At 36.1% G+C, this 18,830-nt stretch overlaps 1 protein-coding gene across 1 annotated transcript; it reads right to left on the bottom strand.

Moving 5' to 3' along the window:
• Positions 1-1,706: 1,706 nt before the first annotated feature.
• Positions 1,707-9,780, bottom strand: pi15a (peptidase inhibitor 15a). The gene is made up of 6 exons (XM_038267341.1): positions 9,622-9,780; positions 9,214-9,536; positions 8,838-8,956; positions 5,297-5,429; positions 5,078-5,193; positions 1,707-3,131 (listed from the first exon to the last, which is right to left on the bottom strand). The coding sequence occupies exons 2-6, from the start codon at positions 9,484-9,486 to the stop codon at positions 2,996-2,998; spliced, it is 777 nt and encodes a 258-aa protein (XP_038123269.1). The 5' UTR covers positions 9,487-9,536; positions 9,622-9,780; the 3' UTR covers positions 1,707-2,995.
• Positions 9,781-18,830: the final 9,050 nt, after the last annotated feature.

Below are 18,830 nucleotides of genomic sequence, written 5' to 3'. Positions count from 1 at the left end.
AAATATCTGTACTTTCTACTCCTTACATTTTAAAAAATTGGCTCGTTACTTTAGTTTTGAATAATTTCAATGGAGTTACCGTTATTATTTTTCACGTCATCAATACCAAACTCAATCTAATTGGATGGGAATCTACGTTGCATTTGACGCATCACTACAAGATGAATCAACAGATTCGGCGGTATTCATTCATGGCAAATCATTGCAGCTTGGTGGCGGTGGCGTTAGCATAGTAGTATGGACGACGAGATGATTGAAAATGAACACAACGGAGATCTAGTCCTATTGGCAGACATCCATTTAAAATGTAGGCAACAGCATGAAAAAAGTGGTTTCTACTTTTACTTTTATACTTTAAGTAAATTTACAAGCCTGTACGTTGTTACTTTTACTTGAGTAAATAAGTTTAATCAGTACTTCCACTTTTACCAGAGTATTTTTTAACACAAGTATCTGTACTTTTACTCAAGTACGGAAAGTGAGTACTTTTGCCATCTCTGATGGTTATAACAAAACGCTTTGAGGAAATAGTGATAAAACTTCAACACAAGAAAACCCCAAACATGCCAGTAATGAATTAAGAAGTGGAAAGTTGGTGTCAGAGACTAGTTAATGGCTATAGAAGGATTCTCAGTGTTATTTTGACCAAAACCGTAGTTGTTTTTCATGGTTAGTGTCCTTTATTACAAGGGTAAGGGTGATTTTGTGGAATCAAATCACTTTTCTTAGACTTAACTAAATGCTTTTTGACATGTCCTGATTATGTTACACGGATGAGCTTGGAGAAAGATAACTTAAGCATGTTTCCAAGGCATTGCTGCAAACATTTGTTTTTTGTACCCAATAATCCCCCCAATAACCCAATAATAACCCAATTGTATTATGATTAGAAAAAGAAAAAAAAACTTTATGCTACACTAGCTTTCTGTACCAGTCTGGAGGTGACTTGAAAAAAAGGAAACGAAATAGAGACGGAAAAAGTAAACAAAACATCAAAACAGACTGCTTCACCCATAGTGCACCAGGAAGCCTTATCACAGATCCTTCCTCCCAACAGCTGTAAGATTTTATAACCATCACTGTTCCCAATTACCTCAATAAGTTGTTACATTAATGTTGATTTTTGTACAGTTTCAGTCTTAGTCATTTAAATAACATGCTGCCGTCATTTTGCACATCTCTGGTGTTACTGGTATTTTATCATATCCATCACTGTAAAAATGTTCACAGCTGTTGATTGTTTATTCTCCAGATATACAGTATTTATATTGTAAAACACTATACAGTACAATATTTAATTTTCTTAACTCTTAAATGTCACTTATTCTGTTATTTTATAAGCTTTTCTAAGGTCCACATTGTGTGACAACTTTTGCTACTTCTGTAACACCACAATTTCCCCATAGTGGGACAACAAAGGCGTTTTCTATACTATTCTGTTCTGTTCTATTCTATTCTATTATTTATATTGAAGTAAAAGACCAAACACACTTTAAGACTCAGCATTAGCCCGTTAAAAACAATTCAATTCAATTCAGTTTATTTTTATAGCGCCAATTCACAACACATCAGCTCAAGGCACTTTACAAAGATAATGCACCTAGATCATACACTCAAACTGATACAAAGTTTTCTATCCAAGGAAAACCAGCTGATTGCATCGACTCAATGACTCGAAGGCAATCCTTCAAAAACAGACAAGAAAATGAATTTTGAATCAAACCTTTTATTATTAGTCCAACATTTGAAAAAAAAGACTTAGTTTGAGTGACGATGGGATTTTCCTATTTTCATCCTCCACAGTATGCTGAATATATGCAATCATTTTATAAAACAGTACAAAATTATATAACTTAAGTTTTTGATACAAAAATTAATAACTTACAGTTTAACTGTTTTCACATAGTTATATGATTATGTACACATTAAAAAAATACAAATCACTTTTCCTTTTTTTTTTTTTTTAGAAATTTACAAACAATTAAGGTGCACTTGAGTGCTAGAATCTAAAATGAGTGATCATTTTAAAATACAAACATCAAAACTCATGAAGGCGTGTAACAAACCAGTAATCTTAAATGGTGATATATGTGTGTAAATGTCATCACACAGCGGATATATATCAAATTTATTCTAACATGAATATATAAAATGTAGATGAAAACAGCCATTAAAACAAAATGCCCAGATGAATTGTCATCAGTATGACACAGAGGTGAATTAGTGCAGGTTACAACTAAAAATGTACAATCTAACTTTTTTGTAAACCTTTTAAAACAGAGGTGTTGTCTGTGTCTACATCAGCATGCAAAGCTGGACCTTTCCAGTTAGATGTGTTTAAAACTTGCACCATCATCAAAAGACTGGAAATGGGTGACATAGACAAAAAGGTGGACTTTGCCTAAAAATTGGAACAGAAAATAACAAAACAAAATTCTATTTACCATAAGGTAGCAAGTGCTTTATGTGTAAATTTTGCAAGTCAGCATGAAAACGCTGCCAGTGGAGGTTTCCCTCTAAGGTCAAGAGCTTTGATCCTTATAATCCTGTTTGATCTCAACATTTTTGTGTAGGCAGTCACACAACATGAAGGTGTGATGCCAATAGCACCAAAGTGAGCTGAAATGAGGAGCTGTATGGCTGCGATCTCCTTATTGACCCCCATTGTAACCAGTTAATACAATGAGTTTGAAGACCACATAAAAGTTTACATTGTTAAAATAACCCATTGGTCTTATAAACATATTTATACATTTCATAATTTCTAATATATGCTGCAAACTGAGAACAAAGGAACAGAACTCATTTACAGATAACTACATTTTCAAGTTACTAAAAATGTCAGGTGCCCTTAAATCTATACGTCTTTCCATAAATACGCTCATATATACAGAAAAGCATTATTGCTCGACTGTTGTGCAAATCCTTACTAGATTAAAAATAATTTCTCTGTGGTACTCTAGGTTTTTGGCTCATGTTGGTTGGAAGCTTATGTTTATTTAAACCAGTGCAGGTAGTTAGTCTTGAGAGCTGGGAAGCACATGTTGTTGCTGCATGAGCCCCCGTAGCTGGGAGGGCAGGCGGAGCATGGGACGCCAACCTTGTAGGGAGCCTCTCCGATCCAGTTGCCCCTAAAAAAAAGTAAAAAAAAATAGCATTCCCAATGAATGAAAAGGTTTGGGGATGGCACAACTTTCCATCCTTAAAGTAAAAGTTTGGCACAAAAGTCCTTGATTTATCATACAGTGGTGAATAATCGCAATGACGTAGAACTTTTTAGTTGCTAATTTGAACACCTGTGTTGCAAAATCTTTAAATCATTTCTAATTTAAACAAATCAAAGAACTGGGTTGTAAATAAATAAGGTTTGGTAAAAAAAAGTTCTCAGAAGTTAAATGAAAAGCTTCCTGAAACATTAGTAATGAACTACTTTTTGATAAAGATTTATAGATGCATTGGGGATAATTAAACTTTGTCCTTTGTAAAAGATTTTAGGACATTTTTTCAAAGCAGAGCCTTGAAAGATGTATTCTTCTTTCAATAAAGGGATAGCACAGGTTTCTTCTGTAGGATTTTTTTTTTAAGTTATAAGCTGTGGTATCTTACCTTCTCTCTATGTCTCCTTTGTCATTTCTATTCAGTGTAAATCTAGATTGCTCCAAAGCTAATAGCTAGCCACTGACCAAAGACTGATTTATTTATTTTTTTATTTTGGAATGCTTGCATTGAGTTTTAATTTATAAGGTGAAGGATGGAGGTAGTGAAGCACAAATAATCTTGTATAAGATGTTTACAAGGAACAGAATATTCACACTTATGCTTCTGTGGTATTTGAAATAAAATAAAGATTAAAAAAAAACAACAACATAGAACTGGATCACTACCTTCTAGAAAAAACATTTTTACATGTTCTGTTCTTCTAGCATGTTTCACATAGGGACAACATTTGTTAAAAGGTCAAATTTATGTGTCACAGCCCTCTGTAGAGAGCTGGGGCAGAAGAACTGTCACTGATGATGAACTTTTATTCATCTCAAAATGGAGAAATTAACTTTGGAAAGCAGTGTGGGGTTAAGCATCTTGCTAAGAGACCCAGAGTGCAGGCTGTGTGTCTTAACCACTAGGCCACACTCCCCACTGATGGCTGTGGGATGGACTTCATATTTAGATCCTCTCCCCCAGTTCAGTTTATCCAGAGTGTCCTTAATTTTACGCTTATGAGCTTTTGTCTGTTTTTCTGAATGCCACTTCCTCTTTACCACTAGATACATACCCAACCTATCTTACATCTTCACCTAATCCCTTCAATTTGTGTTTGAGTACCAATTCCCTTCTGTGTAAGTAACTTGCCAATGCAAGACCTAACAACGGTAAAGGGTTTGTAAAATCTTATTTGCAGAAACCACTAACAGTTTCTGCTAAGAAGTCTCTATACTGGAGTTGTTTATTCCCTTTCAAGAAGCCATAAACCTCATTTTATGGCTCCAACTAATCTGGATTTATAAGCGAGTAAAATACCAAATGAGGTTTTACATTTCTCTGAAGCTTTAATAGAATCTTGTTTTAAATATCTTAAACCATATGAACCAGATCTATGGATGGTAGGATTACTTTGTAAAGAGGAAAATATGAGAAAATGAGTAGTTTTGTATGGGTCTGATAATCTTATGCAAAAAGCCATAACTAAAAGTTGCTAAATTGATTTAACGCAGCTAAGGTTCTTTATATGCATGCCAGCAGGAATTAGTTACAAACTTTATCTTTCAAAGAGGACAACAGTGACCTCTGCTGAGTGTGTGACTCTATCTACATTAAATAGTTAAGCTGCAATCCCCAGCCTGTTACTCTCATGCAATGTGTTTCGAACCAGGAGGATTAAAGAACTAAGATCATGAGGAAATCACAAGTCTGGTTCTACTCAGCATACTATTTACTGTTGCTGGTTCAAAGGGGTTATCTGAGTCCTTAATCAGCATGGGTGGCATTTTATGATCCAGCATTTATCCTGCACCTTCTGTTTAACACTAAATCAGGTTGTGAAAACATACATCTCTCACTTGATGCTTAGCGTACTCACTTTGGTGAATAATTGCAGACTAAATACGTTGCCCTTTTCCACACAGAACCCCAGACATTCATATTGTGGCATGTGTGGATTGCACAACCGATTTTGTTAGACGTCGCCCATACCATCTGCCAAAATCAGGAAAGAAGAAGGAATTAGTTGATTAAAATTATGGCTGTGGAATTTATACCAATATAAATCCAATAATGAATGAATAACTTTGTACTGCACCTGTGTGTAGTGAGTACACATGGGTCCATAACATCTGAGAGGGCATCTTGGGTTGCAGTCACGGGGGTATGGAAAGGAGTAATCTTTTACTTCGTCGTACCAGGGCTTTACCAGCTGCAGAATGGACCGATATCTGTGAGCAAAATTCAGACAAAGTGAGCGTGCAATTATTTATCATTTTGAGTGTTTGCAAATGATGATGAGCAACAGATGAGATTTTCAAAACAGGTGCCAAACCGCAGCGTCTGTAATAGAACTGTTATAGCTCAGCTCAGCAAGGGTTGGCTGAACTCAATAAAAGAGAGCAGTTTGATTTCTAATATTTTCCCCTGTTAGAGGCAAGGCTCAGGAGGTGGTTTTTGTTTTGGTTATCGAGGTTTTTTCATCTGCATCCGATGTGTAATTTTTTGCATTTAATCATATTTCTTATCTCAATCTGCCTCTTCCCATACAAACTCATCATATCTTACCTCATCTTACCTCAGCTATTCCCATGTTTTATTATGATCACTAATCCAACTAGATCTCTTCTTAAATATTAATTTCATGTTTCATGAAAACTTACATACCGATTTTTCATTTGAAATAGTTTGAAATATTAGTTTCTAATAGCAAATAGGAATATTTAGAAATAAGTGATGCATTTTATTGCTTAATTCTTGAGCCTGACAGGCCCGGTACCATCTGACACCTGCTAATGATAATCTATTTATAGAGATTACCAAAATACAGTCACATGGTGTTTCATCCACATGCATTTCAAAATGGGGCTTTAAAATTTCTAAAACATTTTTTAAAATATATTTTTTTTCACAAATACCTTTTGTTTTATATCTGTGTAAACCAATACAATAGGATTTAAAATTCCACCTGTGGGAGTAATGCAACAGGTATTCATTTTTAGCCACACCCCCTAATGGCCGGCATCATTGGAAACTAGAGGCTCAGACCTTTCTGAGGAGGGGTCTGAGGTAATTGTGTGACCATTTCAGGTGATGTAACCATCATGCGTGCATACGTTTGCTCTGTTGTTCTTATTTTTTATTTAGTGTGGTGACATTATTGTGTCTTCAATTGTAAATTTCAATGAGACAATGGCTAAATCTTAGGAGCAAAGGCTTTGCCTTATGCAGAAGGTCTCCAATAATGTAAATCAGCATATTTGTCTGGCCAGATTCCCTTTTATAAGTGGAAAAATGCATTTGGTACAATTTGTCCACTTTTGGCACCACTGTGCCAAAAACACATTTCAGTCTAGCCAGAATTGTTTTCGTCAAGGATGAGGATGACGAAATTATTTCGTTGACACTCCTTTTATTTTATAACGAGGATTGACGATCTAAACATGGATCTTTGTTGATGGAAACCTGGGAGTTATGGGTGTGAGTTTTAGTCAACGAGACGAGACAAGACTAAAAGAAAAATTAGCAAGTAGTCGGTCAGTCATTTAAAATGCATCATTGTGCTGTAATCTGCTAAGCAGTATAAGCCGTGCCCACCTGCCGTGCAGCAATGCTCATTCTGCATGACCACAGATGGAACATGGCAACAACAGCGTGGTGAAAATTATCCAGAATGTGCCAGCTGTCTGACAGAACACCGGTACTGCGCTCTGAACTCTGACAAACTGTTCTTCCAGCTGTGCTTGGGCAGAAACGTGTCTTTGCACGCGCTTAGCTCAGAGTCTGAGCTTCTCTCCCTCCGTGCCAATGGTTCGCTGTCAGCAGTATGGCTCTTCCTGCTCTTACTACTTAATATACTATGTCGCTGATCATCCTCTGCCAAGCTTAAAAAATCAATTTGTCTCACAAGATTTTATTTCTTCCAGCTCACAAGAGGTGATGCTAAACGTTCTTTAATTTCTACCAAAAAGAATCCATAAATTATGTCAAAATAACATATTTCATTGCATTTTGTTTTCTTTTTGGATAAAAAGCCAGATGAAAAGGTACATCTCATTTCTATCTATTTAAATATGATATATATGTTTCTTTGAATTGTCATTAAAACATTTTCTATGTTTGCTTTAAAAATTTCAACATTTTAGTTGGCATATTCAATTAAATTCAATTTAGGTCGGGATTGCCCTGGCATTACAGGACAATTTTGTAGGTTTTCTCTGTATTTCTTTTTGTATCTACTTTGACCCCTGAGCAGTGGTAACTAAGGGGAAAATTCTCAGAAATAAAGCCAAAATTGCCAAAGTAGAAAGAAGAACGTTTTTATTCTTTGTTTTTTTAGAGTAATTAAGATTTTAGTTTCTGTGTGTAATGCATAATTCATAGGGAATCAGAAAGTGTTTGCTTTTGAATGGGAACCTCTTATGTCTACAAGCATTGCTTTATTGTACATTTTGTTAGCTTGTCTCTATTAGCTATTTTCACAACTTTTGTGAGACACTTTTTTATACAGTTGGGCATTAATTCATAAAAAGGTTTATTTGAATTCTATAAATCAAAGTTTTCTGCCCAACAACAACGAGGAATTGCACGGCAGCATTCTATACCCAGCAACCATAGTATCTAGGCAAGAACTATCAGTCTGGTAAAGAATCTGGTTTTTATTCGAAATTGTAAAGAATAACTTTTTTTGCAACATAAAACTAGACTAAAACCTTTTCAAGTTTTAGTCAACTAAAACCGATGTAATGAATACAATGTGATGAAGACTAATAATAGTTTTCATCCAGAAGACTAAGATTAAGTCTAAGATGGCTGTCAAAAACAACACTGCCCACTAAAACCTTTGTTGAACGAACATCCTACAACGTATTCAGTCCACATTTGCTTGAGTTATAGTCAACATGTTGATCTGTAATGTCTGAGGCTTCATCTGGAGTTTGAATTGGGGTTTCATGGTGTCTTGCATTTTTTATTTTGGAAAACATTTTGGCAAGCCTAAATATTCTTCATTTTTTTCTTTGTTTAATCACATATAAATCAGACATGGTGATATTTAAAATAGTGATCCCCCCTGAAAAATATTCCTTAATGCCATTCTGTCACAAAAATACAAACAATTGTATTTCCAATTTATAGTTTAGGAGCTGTAATTAATACTTAATTCACATATGTCATTTCAGGCAGAATTGGCTCCTAAAACCCTCTGGGCGTAAGGGGTCTTAAAAGTAAATTAACAATGGAAGTTTAGGTAATGACAGCTACTTTAGGTTTTTTTTTTAGGTGGGTAGAGCCTAACAGCTTAAAACACTGACCTTTAGTTTTGTTTCATTCAGGACTCTTGCTGTTCCTTAAAGTAAATCTTAAAACTTTAGAAACACATGTAGGTTCTCTTTCATTAAAAATGGAAAATCAAGACATAATAATGGGCTTGGCTTTTTCTCCTTATGGGTTATAGGTCAAAGTATGTTTTTGTTTATATAAAAGTTCACAGAAGCATTCCTTGTGCAGTTTCCAGGTCACAGTCCACAAACCCTTAGGGAAAATAATGAGGCAACAATAAAATTACCATTACATCCAAGAAACAGTTCTATTGGAGAGGAGCAGCAGAAGTGAGCAAAGAGAAATGAAGGATTACTCACCGTCCGGTCCTAACAGAGAGGTTCTGACCTAAGAACCTGAGAAGGTGAGGAGGTCCATGTTCCCAAAGACAAGCATGAGCCCAGTCTTCTGCTGTTTTTGCCAAAGTCTCATCCCACACCTAAACACATGCAGTGACATTGTGGAGTCAATCAAATCAAAGCAAAATTCATTTCCAAGGATGTTCTTGTAAACAAATTCTCACAGTAAGGTCACGGGGCTATTTTGTGTCAGTGCAAACTTTTTTTTACTCTTAAACAGATAGCTGTACTGCATTTCAGCAGATGCTGAACCAGTGAGGACATTTATCAAATAGATAACACAGCAACTTCTTCACTGTAATTCAAAGTAAACGTTTGAATGAAAGCTTTGATTTACCATGTATTCCATGTTGGAAGCAGGGGGGAAAACTCTGCCTCTGACTTTATTGTGGTAATCGAGGATGGCAATCATGTCGTTCTGACTAATATAGCGCTTCCTCCTGGTTTTGGAAGCAGTCGGGTTCTCTCCAGTTCCTTGCGCAGCGCCAAGCGCATGGACTTGGGCACCTGACGCAGACGAGGACGCAGCAGGGATACTTGTTTCTCGCACACTTACTCCGCAGGATATGCACATAACTATTAAATCTATTGCAAGTAACTGGAGTTTCATTTTCGATTTAAAGTAAAGTGCAGATGTACCATTCAGATTCGAAGATGCTTCTGGAAAATAAACCGACAAAATAAGGTTTAAATTTGAGGCATTCAGATTAAGGTCTGCACAAAAAGGACAAGAAAAAAAAATTACCTTTTAAAGCGGGTTGGTAGTTTCTGTTGAGAGCAATCCCGCTCCTAAAGCCTCTGTAAAGGATCGCAGAAAGAGAGACAGAGCAGCGATTGCGCAGGTTCTCTGCAGACTTTTAGGAGTGTTTCATGAAGAGTCAGTTTTGGGGGATTTATATAGCCCATTCCCGCAGTGGAGAGAGCAGGAAGTGCGTTTGTCTCAGGGGTAAAACGCACAGCTCCTCCTCGTCACCTGAGACGCACGCATCATCTTGGTTCCCTCAAACTCCAAGAGAAACTTGTTTTCTGGAGGTGAATTGATCTTTTGTTTACTTTGAACAAATATAAAGTTCTTGTTTCTGATTGCTTTCCATGTGGTATAAATTATCTTTATAACCAGCTTTTTGCCATCACAACATCTAGTATGGGGGTTTAAGAGAAAATGGATTCTGTCAAAAATCACAATATATTTATGTTGATTCAAATATGACCAAATGGATCTTAAAAGTCAAAAGGTGTTTCTAGGCAGACATCCTTTTCTTTGTTTTATTTCCATATAAAATAACCCTTAAAGGTATAATGGAGGATGTTTTTTTTCTGGGTGGATCATCAAAATAAGTGGTCTTCTTAATTGTCAATCATTCTGGTGATATTTTGACATAAGGCCGTGCTTCGTACTCATCCCCATTTTCACTTACCGGTGGTGAGTCTGACATATTAGAAAAATCGCAAATCTTCTTTTGGAAATAAAGCTTTTATGAGTGATGCAAGCAGCAACTTTTAAACTGGGCATGCACAAGGAGAAATGGGCAGCGTTTCCCTCTCGGGAGCGAGTACAGGGTTGTGCATGTGCTTTTTTTTGTGCTCGTCTTTTTAAAAATTCACAAAAGTCTTCAATTATACCTTTAAATGCCAAGTCACTTGTTGGCAGCAGTCACACCAGACCAACAAGGTCTTGTGAGGTTTTCTGTTATAAAAAGTAAAATGTTTTCATCTTTGTTGTTATTAGTAGTTATTTTTAGAAGAAGAAGAATTTATCTCAACCTTTTAAAGTTGAGATATAAATTAAATACATTAGTTATTATTGTAATTTAAAACATAAAATTGGAGCAGAGTTGTGTATCAAACCACTCCAAGAGTTTTACTGTTTCAACCAGAGAACAATAAATGGAGTCTGCAAGGAAAAACTGAAATAGCCACCCACTTCACGAGCCAGTGCACATTGGGACACTTGATGCCATTGACTGCCCATATGATTAAGCAAATGAATAAATACATACATAAAACAGAGGGAAAAAAAAACAATGAACAGACCTCTAGAGCATTCTTTTCTTATTTTGCCCTTGATGCAACTCTGCTCATGATCTTGAGATACTCAGAGTTAATAATGTAACATAAAGGTGTCATGTTAAGATTTTATTAAATTAAAATAAGTTAACAATCAGCCTAGATATTTGAAAGTCTTGTACTGCAGCTCATTTGGCAAATCAGCGGTTTTCTCATAAATTGACTGCAATCAGGGAGTGGAAGTTAGTATAATCAATGCAAGTCTCCTTTGTCACATGCGGTACTGCATAAAGATTGCACTTGTTCAAAGTGTGGTTGTAGTTATGTTGTTTGCCAGAGGAGGGATGCTGAACCAAGAAAGAAGAGGAAAAAAAAAAAAAGTTTTGTGGTTTTCATTGGCAGCTGGAGAAGGAATTAAAGCAAGTGACGCAGAAGCAACTTTCTCTCCACTCCTTTTCCCCCCCTCTGTTCTCTTTTTCTCCTCCTTTTTAGATACAGAGAAAACTGCTGCCCCAAACTGAAAAAAGAAAACACAATAAAAAAAAAACCCTTCTTGGAAGTGATGAACTTTTCAGGTGCTGGATTTGCAATGGAGAGGAATATATATCACTCAAGGTTGGAGCAGGGCAAAGACTGTTCTCCTCGGTTTCACTCCCTCTATACATTTCAGCGCTCATTCTGAATTGCTGCACTTCCTCAATGCTTGCTTCACCAAGACTTCAACAGGCAGCCGCAGAGCAGAGCATAAATCAAGATAAATGTGTTGAAGTCGCTTACTTCCCGAACCAAAGCCAAATACTTGGTTTGATACAATGCAATTGTGTTCTATAGACAAATACTGTTTATGTTCATATGTTTGTATTAACAAATGATCCCTGACATGTACAAGTTGGAAGCAAGTAGATTTTGATAGATAAGTGCATCTATTGTGGGTTTTTTTTTTTTAAGTATTTTGATTAAAACAGTTTATCCAACTTCTAACTATTTCCAACAGCTTTTAATCTTTAAATCACTGTCTTATGTGGTTTGTTTGGATTTTATATGTCAGACAAAGCAACATTATAGTAAAATGTAAAAAAAATATATATATATATATATATATTTATATATATATATATATATATATATATATATATATATATATATATATATATATATATATATATATATATATATATATATATATATATATATATATATATATATATATATATATATATATATATATATATATATATATATATATATATGATTTCAAATCATGTACACTTCAAAAATTCTGCCTTAATAGAAGACACGCAGGGAGAGGGCTATTATGGACAGAGATCCTTAAGATGCTCTGCTTTCATTTGGCTGCAGCTACTGCGGGACACAAAAAACATGTGTAACTGGGTGTTCATCTCCTATCAGACCAAAGTTGACATTTTTGACTGATATATAACACCCCATCTCCTGGAAAGCTAATTACATAATTATCTATTTGAAAACGATATCTCGGTGGTAAAACATGGTAGCATTGTGCTGTGCGTAGGTGTTCCTAAGCACGGACAAGGAAACATGTCTTTGCAGATGGAAGGATTGATGGAGCTACTGTAAGAAAAATGGTAATCTCAGCGGAAAACCATTTAGTGGCTGCAACAATCTTAAGACAGTGAGATCACCATTCAGCAGGAAAATGAAGCCTGAAATTGCATAGCTAAAAGGAACGTTTTTGTTTAAATATTTTTTATTTGGTAAAATGCCCCAATTAAACTACAGCCCTAAGATCTGATTATGATGTTTTGGTTAGACAGCAAACAGTGGGTTTTTAAAATGTGTTAAAATCCTAACGAGGCTAAATCAAAATGCTACCCTTTTAGTAGTTATTTGTAGACCATGTTGGTGTCTACTTATTTCACATAGTTTTGTAGGTTTAGTGAATAAAATCTTAATTACATATATTAAAATGGTTGGTTCTAATATGAGAAAAAGCATATGTACAATTATGTCCTTCACATTGCACCATGAAGTTCAAAAGGACACCTGTTTTCAGCACTTGTCAGAGATCGTGGTTTCAAATTCAAGAATAAACAATGGTGACTAAAGTTCATCTACAGCTGGAAAAGCTGGAAGCAGAAATACTGTACATCAAAAGCAAGTATTTCACCCTCTTTTGTTCCATCAGATGCACGGTCACACACAAAAAAGTTCATGCAGACTCTCCAAAGCCTAAGATTATATTCTCTCTTTGTCTCAGATGACTGCTCCTTGTTTGCCTAGTGAACCCAGTGACTCCAAAAGGGGCTGAAGCGGTGTTATCATATTATCAGAGGAGTAATTAGAGCATTATTTGGGTTGCATGGTTCTCTGAGAAGATTTTAGTATGTTTTGAGAAGGCATTCTTTTTCAGACAGAGCATTTATTTACCTATAATATATTGTTCCAAGTCTCCCTCTGTGCTCTCCCCCTCCAGAGGCCTCTTTAAACCAAGAGTCAATGCCAATACAGCAGAGGGAATGAGGTGCACTGGTGAGCAAAAGTGAAGGCAAGAAAAGAGACATGAAGCATACATATTCAGCAACTGTTAAATCGTTTTTCTGCGTCAAAAGTTATAAAAGAGATGCATTAAGGATTTCAAGCAAACCTTATGTACATGATTTAAAAACATAAATAGCGTGATTAACTCGATCTTAAAGTGTAGATAACGGATGTACAGTACAGGATACTGACCCAGAAAATTCCATCAAGAACACTGTTAAGACTGGAGCTTTGAAAAAGGTCAGTAAACAAATCAAACTCATATAGAATACATGTCCTTTAACCCCCTTTTCACATTTTGTTTAATTTATAAGCAACATTGTCTGTACTGGATTTTTTTTTATCCTAGACCAACAGAGGTGGTAATTTAGGGAAAGGAAAATGATACACATTTTTTTAACATTATTACAAATACATTTAAAAGGTTTACATATATCTATAAACAGTAGTTACAGCTACAAGCCATTTTGAGGTATGGACTTTAACAAGGCCAAACTGACTCATAGTTGCTTTGAGGTTTAGTTCTATCAGTGATTTTCAATTAACATATATATATATATATATATATATATATATATATATATATATATATATATATAAACATATTTTCAGTATCACAAATGATTATAACAGACAGTACCAACAATAGAGAAGGACTGACCCCCCCGCCCCAAAAAAAAGAACTAAGCAAAAATCACAACCAAATAAACAGCAACAACCACTGTGTCAACTTGGGGTGAAGCACAGATGAGTTCTTGTTGGTTTAATGAAAAACCGAGGCAGACACCCAAAAAATGCAAAATACAAAGAACCAAAAAACAAAACAACATCAGGGAAAACTCATGTTGTCAGTTGTTCTCTCAACTCAGATGATGAAGCAACTCACAATAACATGGAACCAGCAAACAGTTACTGAACATGAGGTGCATAAATGTGAGACCGAACAAAGAAAAAGCTAATCAGCAGATTGGGAGCAGGTGTGGACAGAGGAGTCTAGAAAGGAGCAAGGAAAAAAGAGATTGACACAAGTGGGCAGCAGAGGGCAAACAATAACTAAGAACACAAATACAGTCAAAAATATCTAGAATAACACAAAATGGATATTAAACGAATAAACTAGAAAACATAGAAAGACATGAATCCAAGTACAACTGAAAACTCAAAAAAATAAAACTTAAACAGAACCAAAAAGTGCAGAGTCATGACACACTGCACTTAGTTCAAGTGTCATGATCTTGGTGCTAATGACAGGCTTAATTTTTCATTCCATTTACCTGTCCAACTCGGTTTCTAATCACTGCTCAACAGATCCACTCCTGCCTTTAAGGTGCTTGCATCCAGTTATCGGCCCAGGTTGTTCTCGTGCTCGGGTGCCAGTGGTGAGAGGGTTTTTAGGGTACCTTAGTTTTTCTGATTTCCTGATCTTAACCTGTTCTGCCTCTCAACCACAGAGCCTGCTTATTCCCATCTTATCTCAGTGGTGAGAGGGTTTTTAGCATTCCTGAGAGTTTCTAATTACCTGATCCTGACCTGTTCTGCATCTCAACCACTGAGCTTGCCTGTTCCTGTCTGAATGGTTTGCCTGAACTGTCTTTAGACTCCTGCTAGATTCTGGGTGTTTACTGAACTTGGAGCTGCTTCCTGTTACCGACCTGGATTTCCCTTCAGAACCTCTTCGAACTTCTGATCTTCTGGTTCTGAGTCCTAAGCATGTCCTTTCTTCAGATCTGGTCTCCTGCCTGTTCTAAGTCCTCTGGGACTATAGCGTCTGGAACTGTATATGCGGCTCCATCACGTCTTGTTGTCAGCCAACCGACTGAAATCAACCTCAGTCGCAGGGCACTGACTTAGATTTAAGACCAGTGGTTCCTGCCTTAGACGCTCTAGCTACCGTCGCCAATCCATCATTTTTAAATAAACGCTTTTCAAGTAATCTTACTGTCTGTTTTGCCTTGAATACTGGGTCCCCTCTTCTGAGCCTTGACAGTTTTGATCTCAGAGTTGAGAGAGTTACCCTAATACTCACTGGAGCATGGTCAGAAATAATAAATATGTCATATTTACAGTCTGTATTAACATTCAGCATAGGGGGTCAATCAAAAAGAAATCTATCCTGGAAAATGACTTATGTACATTAGAGTAAGATAAATACTCCATCTTAGTGGGATGCTTAAATTGCCTCGGATCTATAAGTTTATGTGTATCAATAAATGATGTAATTGTTTGCACAGATTTAGATGGTTTTGATATATACTGAGAGGGGTGATCCCAGTTCTTACAAACACACTTGGTGCAACTTGCAGACATAATTAGTCTTGTATCCTGGGTTCATTGGGTGTTTTGGGTCACACAACAGAAACCCTCACCCAGGCAACCCAGCTGAGGTTGATCAAGTGTCTAAGCAGCTTGTGTAGCCCTCGGATCCCCTTGTTTGATCCAGAGCCATCTTGATGCCTTTTCTGCCACATCAGTGATTTCTCTGATAGCTTTCCTGATCTCTAGTCCATTCACTCCCAACATCCTGAGTGCCCTGATGAGAGATTGGCCTCCAAAGCCTCTACATCCGACCTCTGGGGGATTGCATCATTCCATCCTCCAATTCGGCATTTGCCTGCCAACTCCTCATACTTTGCCCTCTTTCTCTTGAAGGTCTCCTACATCCAGTCTTCCCAGGAAGCAGTACTCCAGCAAGTCCATGCCTTGTTGTTTCTGATACCAAGATTATGTCTGGCCTGAATGTGGTTTCTGTGATGATGCGTAATAATCAAAATTTCCCAAACACAATATTTTGGGTTTTTATTATATATAAGCAGGAATAATTTTAAAATAATTACTTTTTTTTGAAGATTTATATCATTTTCTGATAATGGTTTAGGCACATCCTAAAGATTGGAATATGACTTGTTATTCTTCTGTCCTGCAACTGGATTAAGTTCAAATACAATCTAGACTTGGTCAAATCCATTTTACTTCCTCTTAAATAAATTATGAAATAATATTTAGCAACTTCTCATTCTAGTTTTCATTAATATATGGTCAAGTCTGGTGCACCATTTTGGCTTAATGCAATTCTTCATTTAATAATTATAGATTCAAACCTCTCTGATCTTGTGAACTGACAAATGTAATAGTTTCCTTAGAAGATAAAAGATTTATGTCATGATAATACATTTTAAGATCTATTGATAAATATATCAAACAAAAAAAAACATATTAACTAAATTCACCTCATTCGAAGGATACCTTTTATTTAAAATTCAATATATAATTTGTGTAATATTATTATTATAAATCAACTCAAGGAAATCAAATATTGCAGTAAATGACAACTCATTTGCCATCATGTTGATCTGTCTTGGATCTGGTGAAGCCTCTAACTGAAAAACCTTTGTTGGTGTTTGACAATCTTCTGAAGAGGATGCTCAGGGTTCTCCATAATGCTCTTAATTTTATGAAGAATTATCCCTTTTGGAAATATTTTCTAGAGCAGTTTGTGGAACAGAGCCACCCTTCTTCATCTTTTATAGCTTTTTTAATTCATTAAGCAGCACTAAAATTTTATAAAGTGGCTGCTGTACCCGCAACTTATCTTGGTGACTTTATATCTAACAAACGCACCGTTTTTGTGAATAAGTAATCTCAAACAAAGAGTTGTGTAGGATTCTGAGATTTTAAGAAAGGTAAAAATTAAGCCATGATCACTACAGTGGAACAGCAAAGTCTATTCGTTTTTGTCAGTGGGGCAAAAAAAGAGGCGTTTACATTGGTAAGAAGCCTAGATTCTAACAGGCTGTCCAAGTTGATCTCGTCCACACACATCTGTTAAACATTTTATCTTTAGAATATACAGTTACACAGCAACTCCCTTTTACAACAGGTTGTCTTGACAGTGGAAAGAAAAAAAACTATTGTGAGAACACTTCTGGCCTAAAAAGGAGTTCAGTGGTGCTTTTTCGTCCAAGGATATAAGAGACGTAATAATTTGATCAATAAAACTCTACTGATTGAAGCCTTCCTCAGCTTTAGCTTCACTTTATATAAAATCTTTGAATAAGACCCCCTTGTAAACTGTACACAAAGCAGTAGAGTTCTAGTAATACTAATAATAAACAGTTGCTTATTATTATATTGGAGATATAACATTTTGTACAATAAATTGCATAGGCAAGAAACTAGTCACAGCTGGTGGATTTGAACTATAAGCTGCTGTTCATTATTTAAAGAAGAGCACCTTCAACAAATGGGATTGTAGAAGACGTACTGCAGACTGGATGTTTCTCCCTACTGTTGTCTAGCTACAGGTCTGACTGCAGTTTGACTGCTTTTTTGGACTAGGTTACTTTTTCCCCAGCATTCTGTCACAAGAAAGAAATAGGCTTGAAGACAATATAGACCAGCTAAAGCCTTAGGATAGCTTCCTCCAGATTTTTTTGTGGGGCGAGGGGCAGGATAAATTCTGGACAACTTATCAGTCTATTAGTGCTACAAAAGAGGCAAATAACTATATATATACAGAGTCATCAATTAGTTTAGAATAACAAATTAACCTAAGAATAATAGGGGGTTTCATGACCTATGATAGAAAGGTAGAGAACCGGGAGAGAGAACCCATGCATGCACCAGGAGAACATGCAGAAAGCTCCTGGGACTTTAACCCTGCTATAAAGCAGCAGTGCTCACCCTTATAACGCGCCTGCACTAGTGGTTTCAAACAAGGACCTGTAAAGTACTGGAACTATAAGCCACACTGTGTCAGCAGAACATACACAGTGAAACTGTTTTTTTTTCATAGCACTGTTTAGAATGCGGGAAGAAAAAAAGCAAAAGATAGCATGGTGGGTAAATGTAAGTAAGAAATGGTTATTTTTCTGGAATAAGTCAGTCAGTGTGTGTATGTATGTATCTATTTTTAACATGTTACATTCCTTCGCTCCCACATATTCTCACCCATCTATAAGACATTTACAACCATCTTTGATGCCAGTGCCTTTTTAGACTGGACATAGACATGGCTGTGGTCACACACAGACGTTTCTCAAGAGGTTCAGATGTCACCTGAGAGAGACAGGCAAACATGAAAAATCCAGCAGGGCCTAAAATTAGTGCCATGACTTTTTATGATGTGTTTTTCTAACAAGAAGGAACAATCACCAGGGAGACGGGAGGTACCTCAAACAAGCAATACAAAATTACAGTATTACTAATTTTAAATATTGTCAGATACTGTGAACATGCTATATTTACACGGCTAAACACTGCAACTTTGTTCTGACTCTTTTCTCTTGTTCTATAGGAGTTGGTATACGGTTCATTTTTTTCTATTTTTAAGTTTTACCGTTATTAACAATGTACGTCTTGTATCAGCTGTGTGTTAATGCCTGTCATCTATGTAACACCCTGCAACCTACATACCCCTATAGCTCTATTAAA

The sequence above is a fragment of the Cyprinodon tularosa genome, unplaced genomic scaffold (genome assembly GCF_016077235.1).
Source record: "Cyprinodon tularosa strain WSP-4 unplaced genomic scaffold, ASM1607723v1 ctg670, whole genome shotgun sequence".
Taxonomy (NCBI): domain Eukaryota; kingdom Metazoa; phylum Chordata; class Actinopteri; order Cyprinodontiformes; family Cyprinodontidae; genus Cyprinodon; species Cyprinodon tularosa.
This window is presented reverse-complemented; position numbering and strand designations above follow the sequence as displayed.

Bases quoted from the DNA above. Each gene is read 5' to 3' on its own strand.
- pi15a (XM_038267341.1), bottom strand. From the start codon at position 9,486: ATGAAACTCCAGTTACTTGCAATAGATTTAATAGTTATGTGCATATCC. The intron at 5,430-8,837 runs GTGAGTAATCCT...TTTTGCTCACAG, and splicing joins CTCTCTGTTAGGACCGGACG to ATATCGGTCCATTCTGCAGC. The intron at 5,194-5,296 runs GTGCAGTACAAA...TGATTTTGGCAG, and splicing joins TGTGTACTCACTACACACAG to ATGGTATGGGCGACGTCTAA.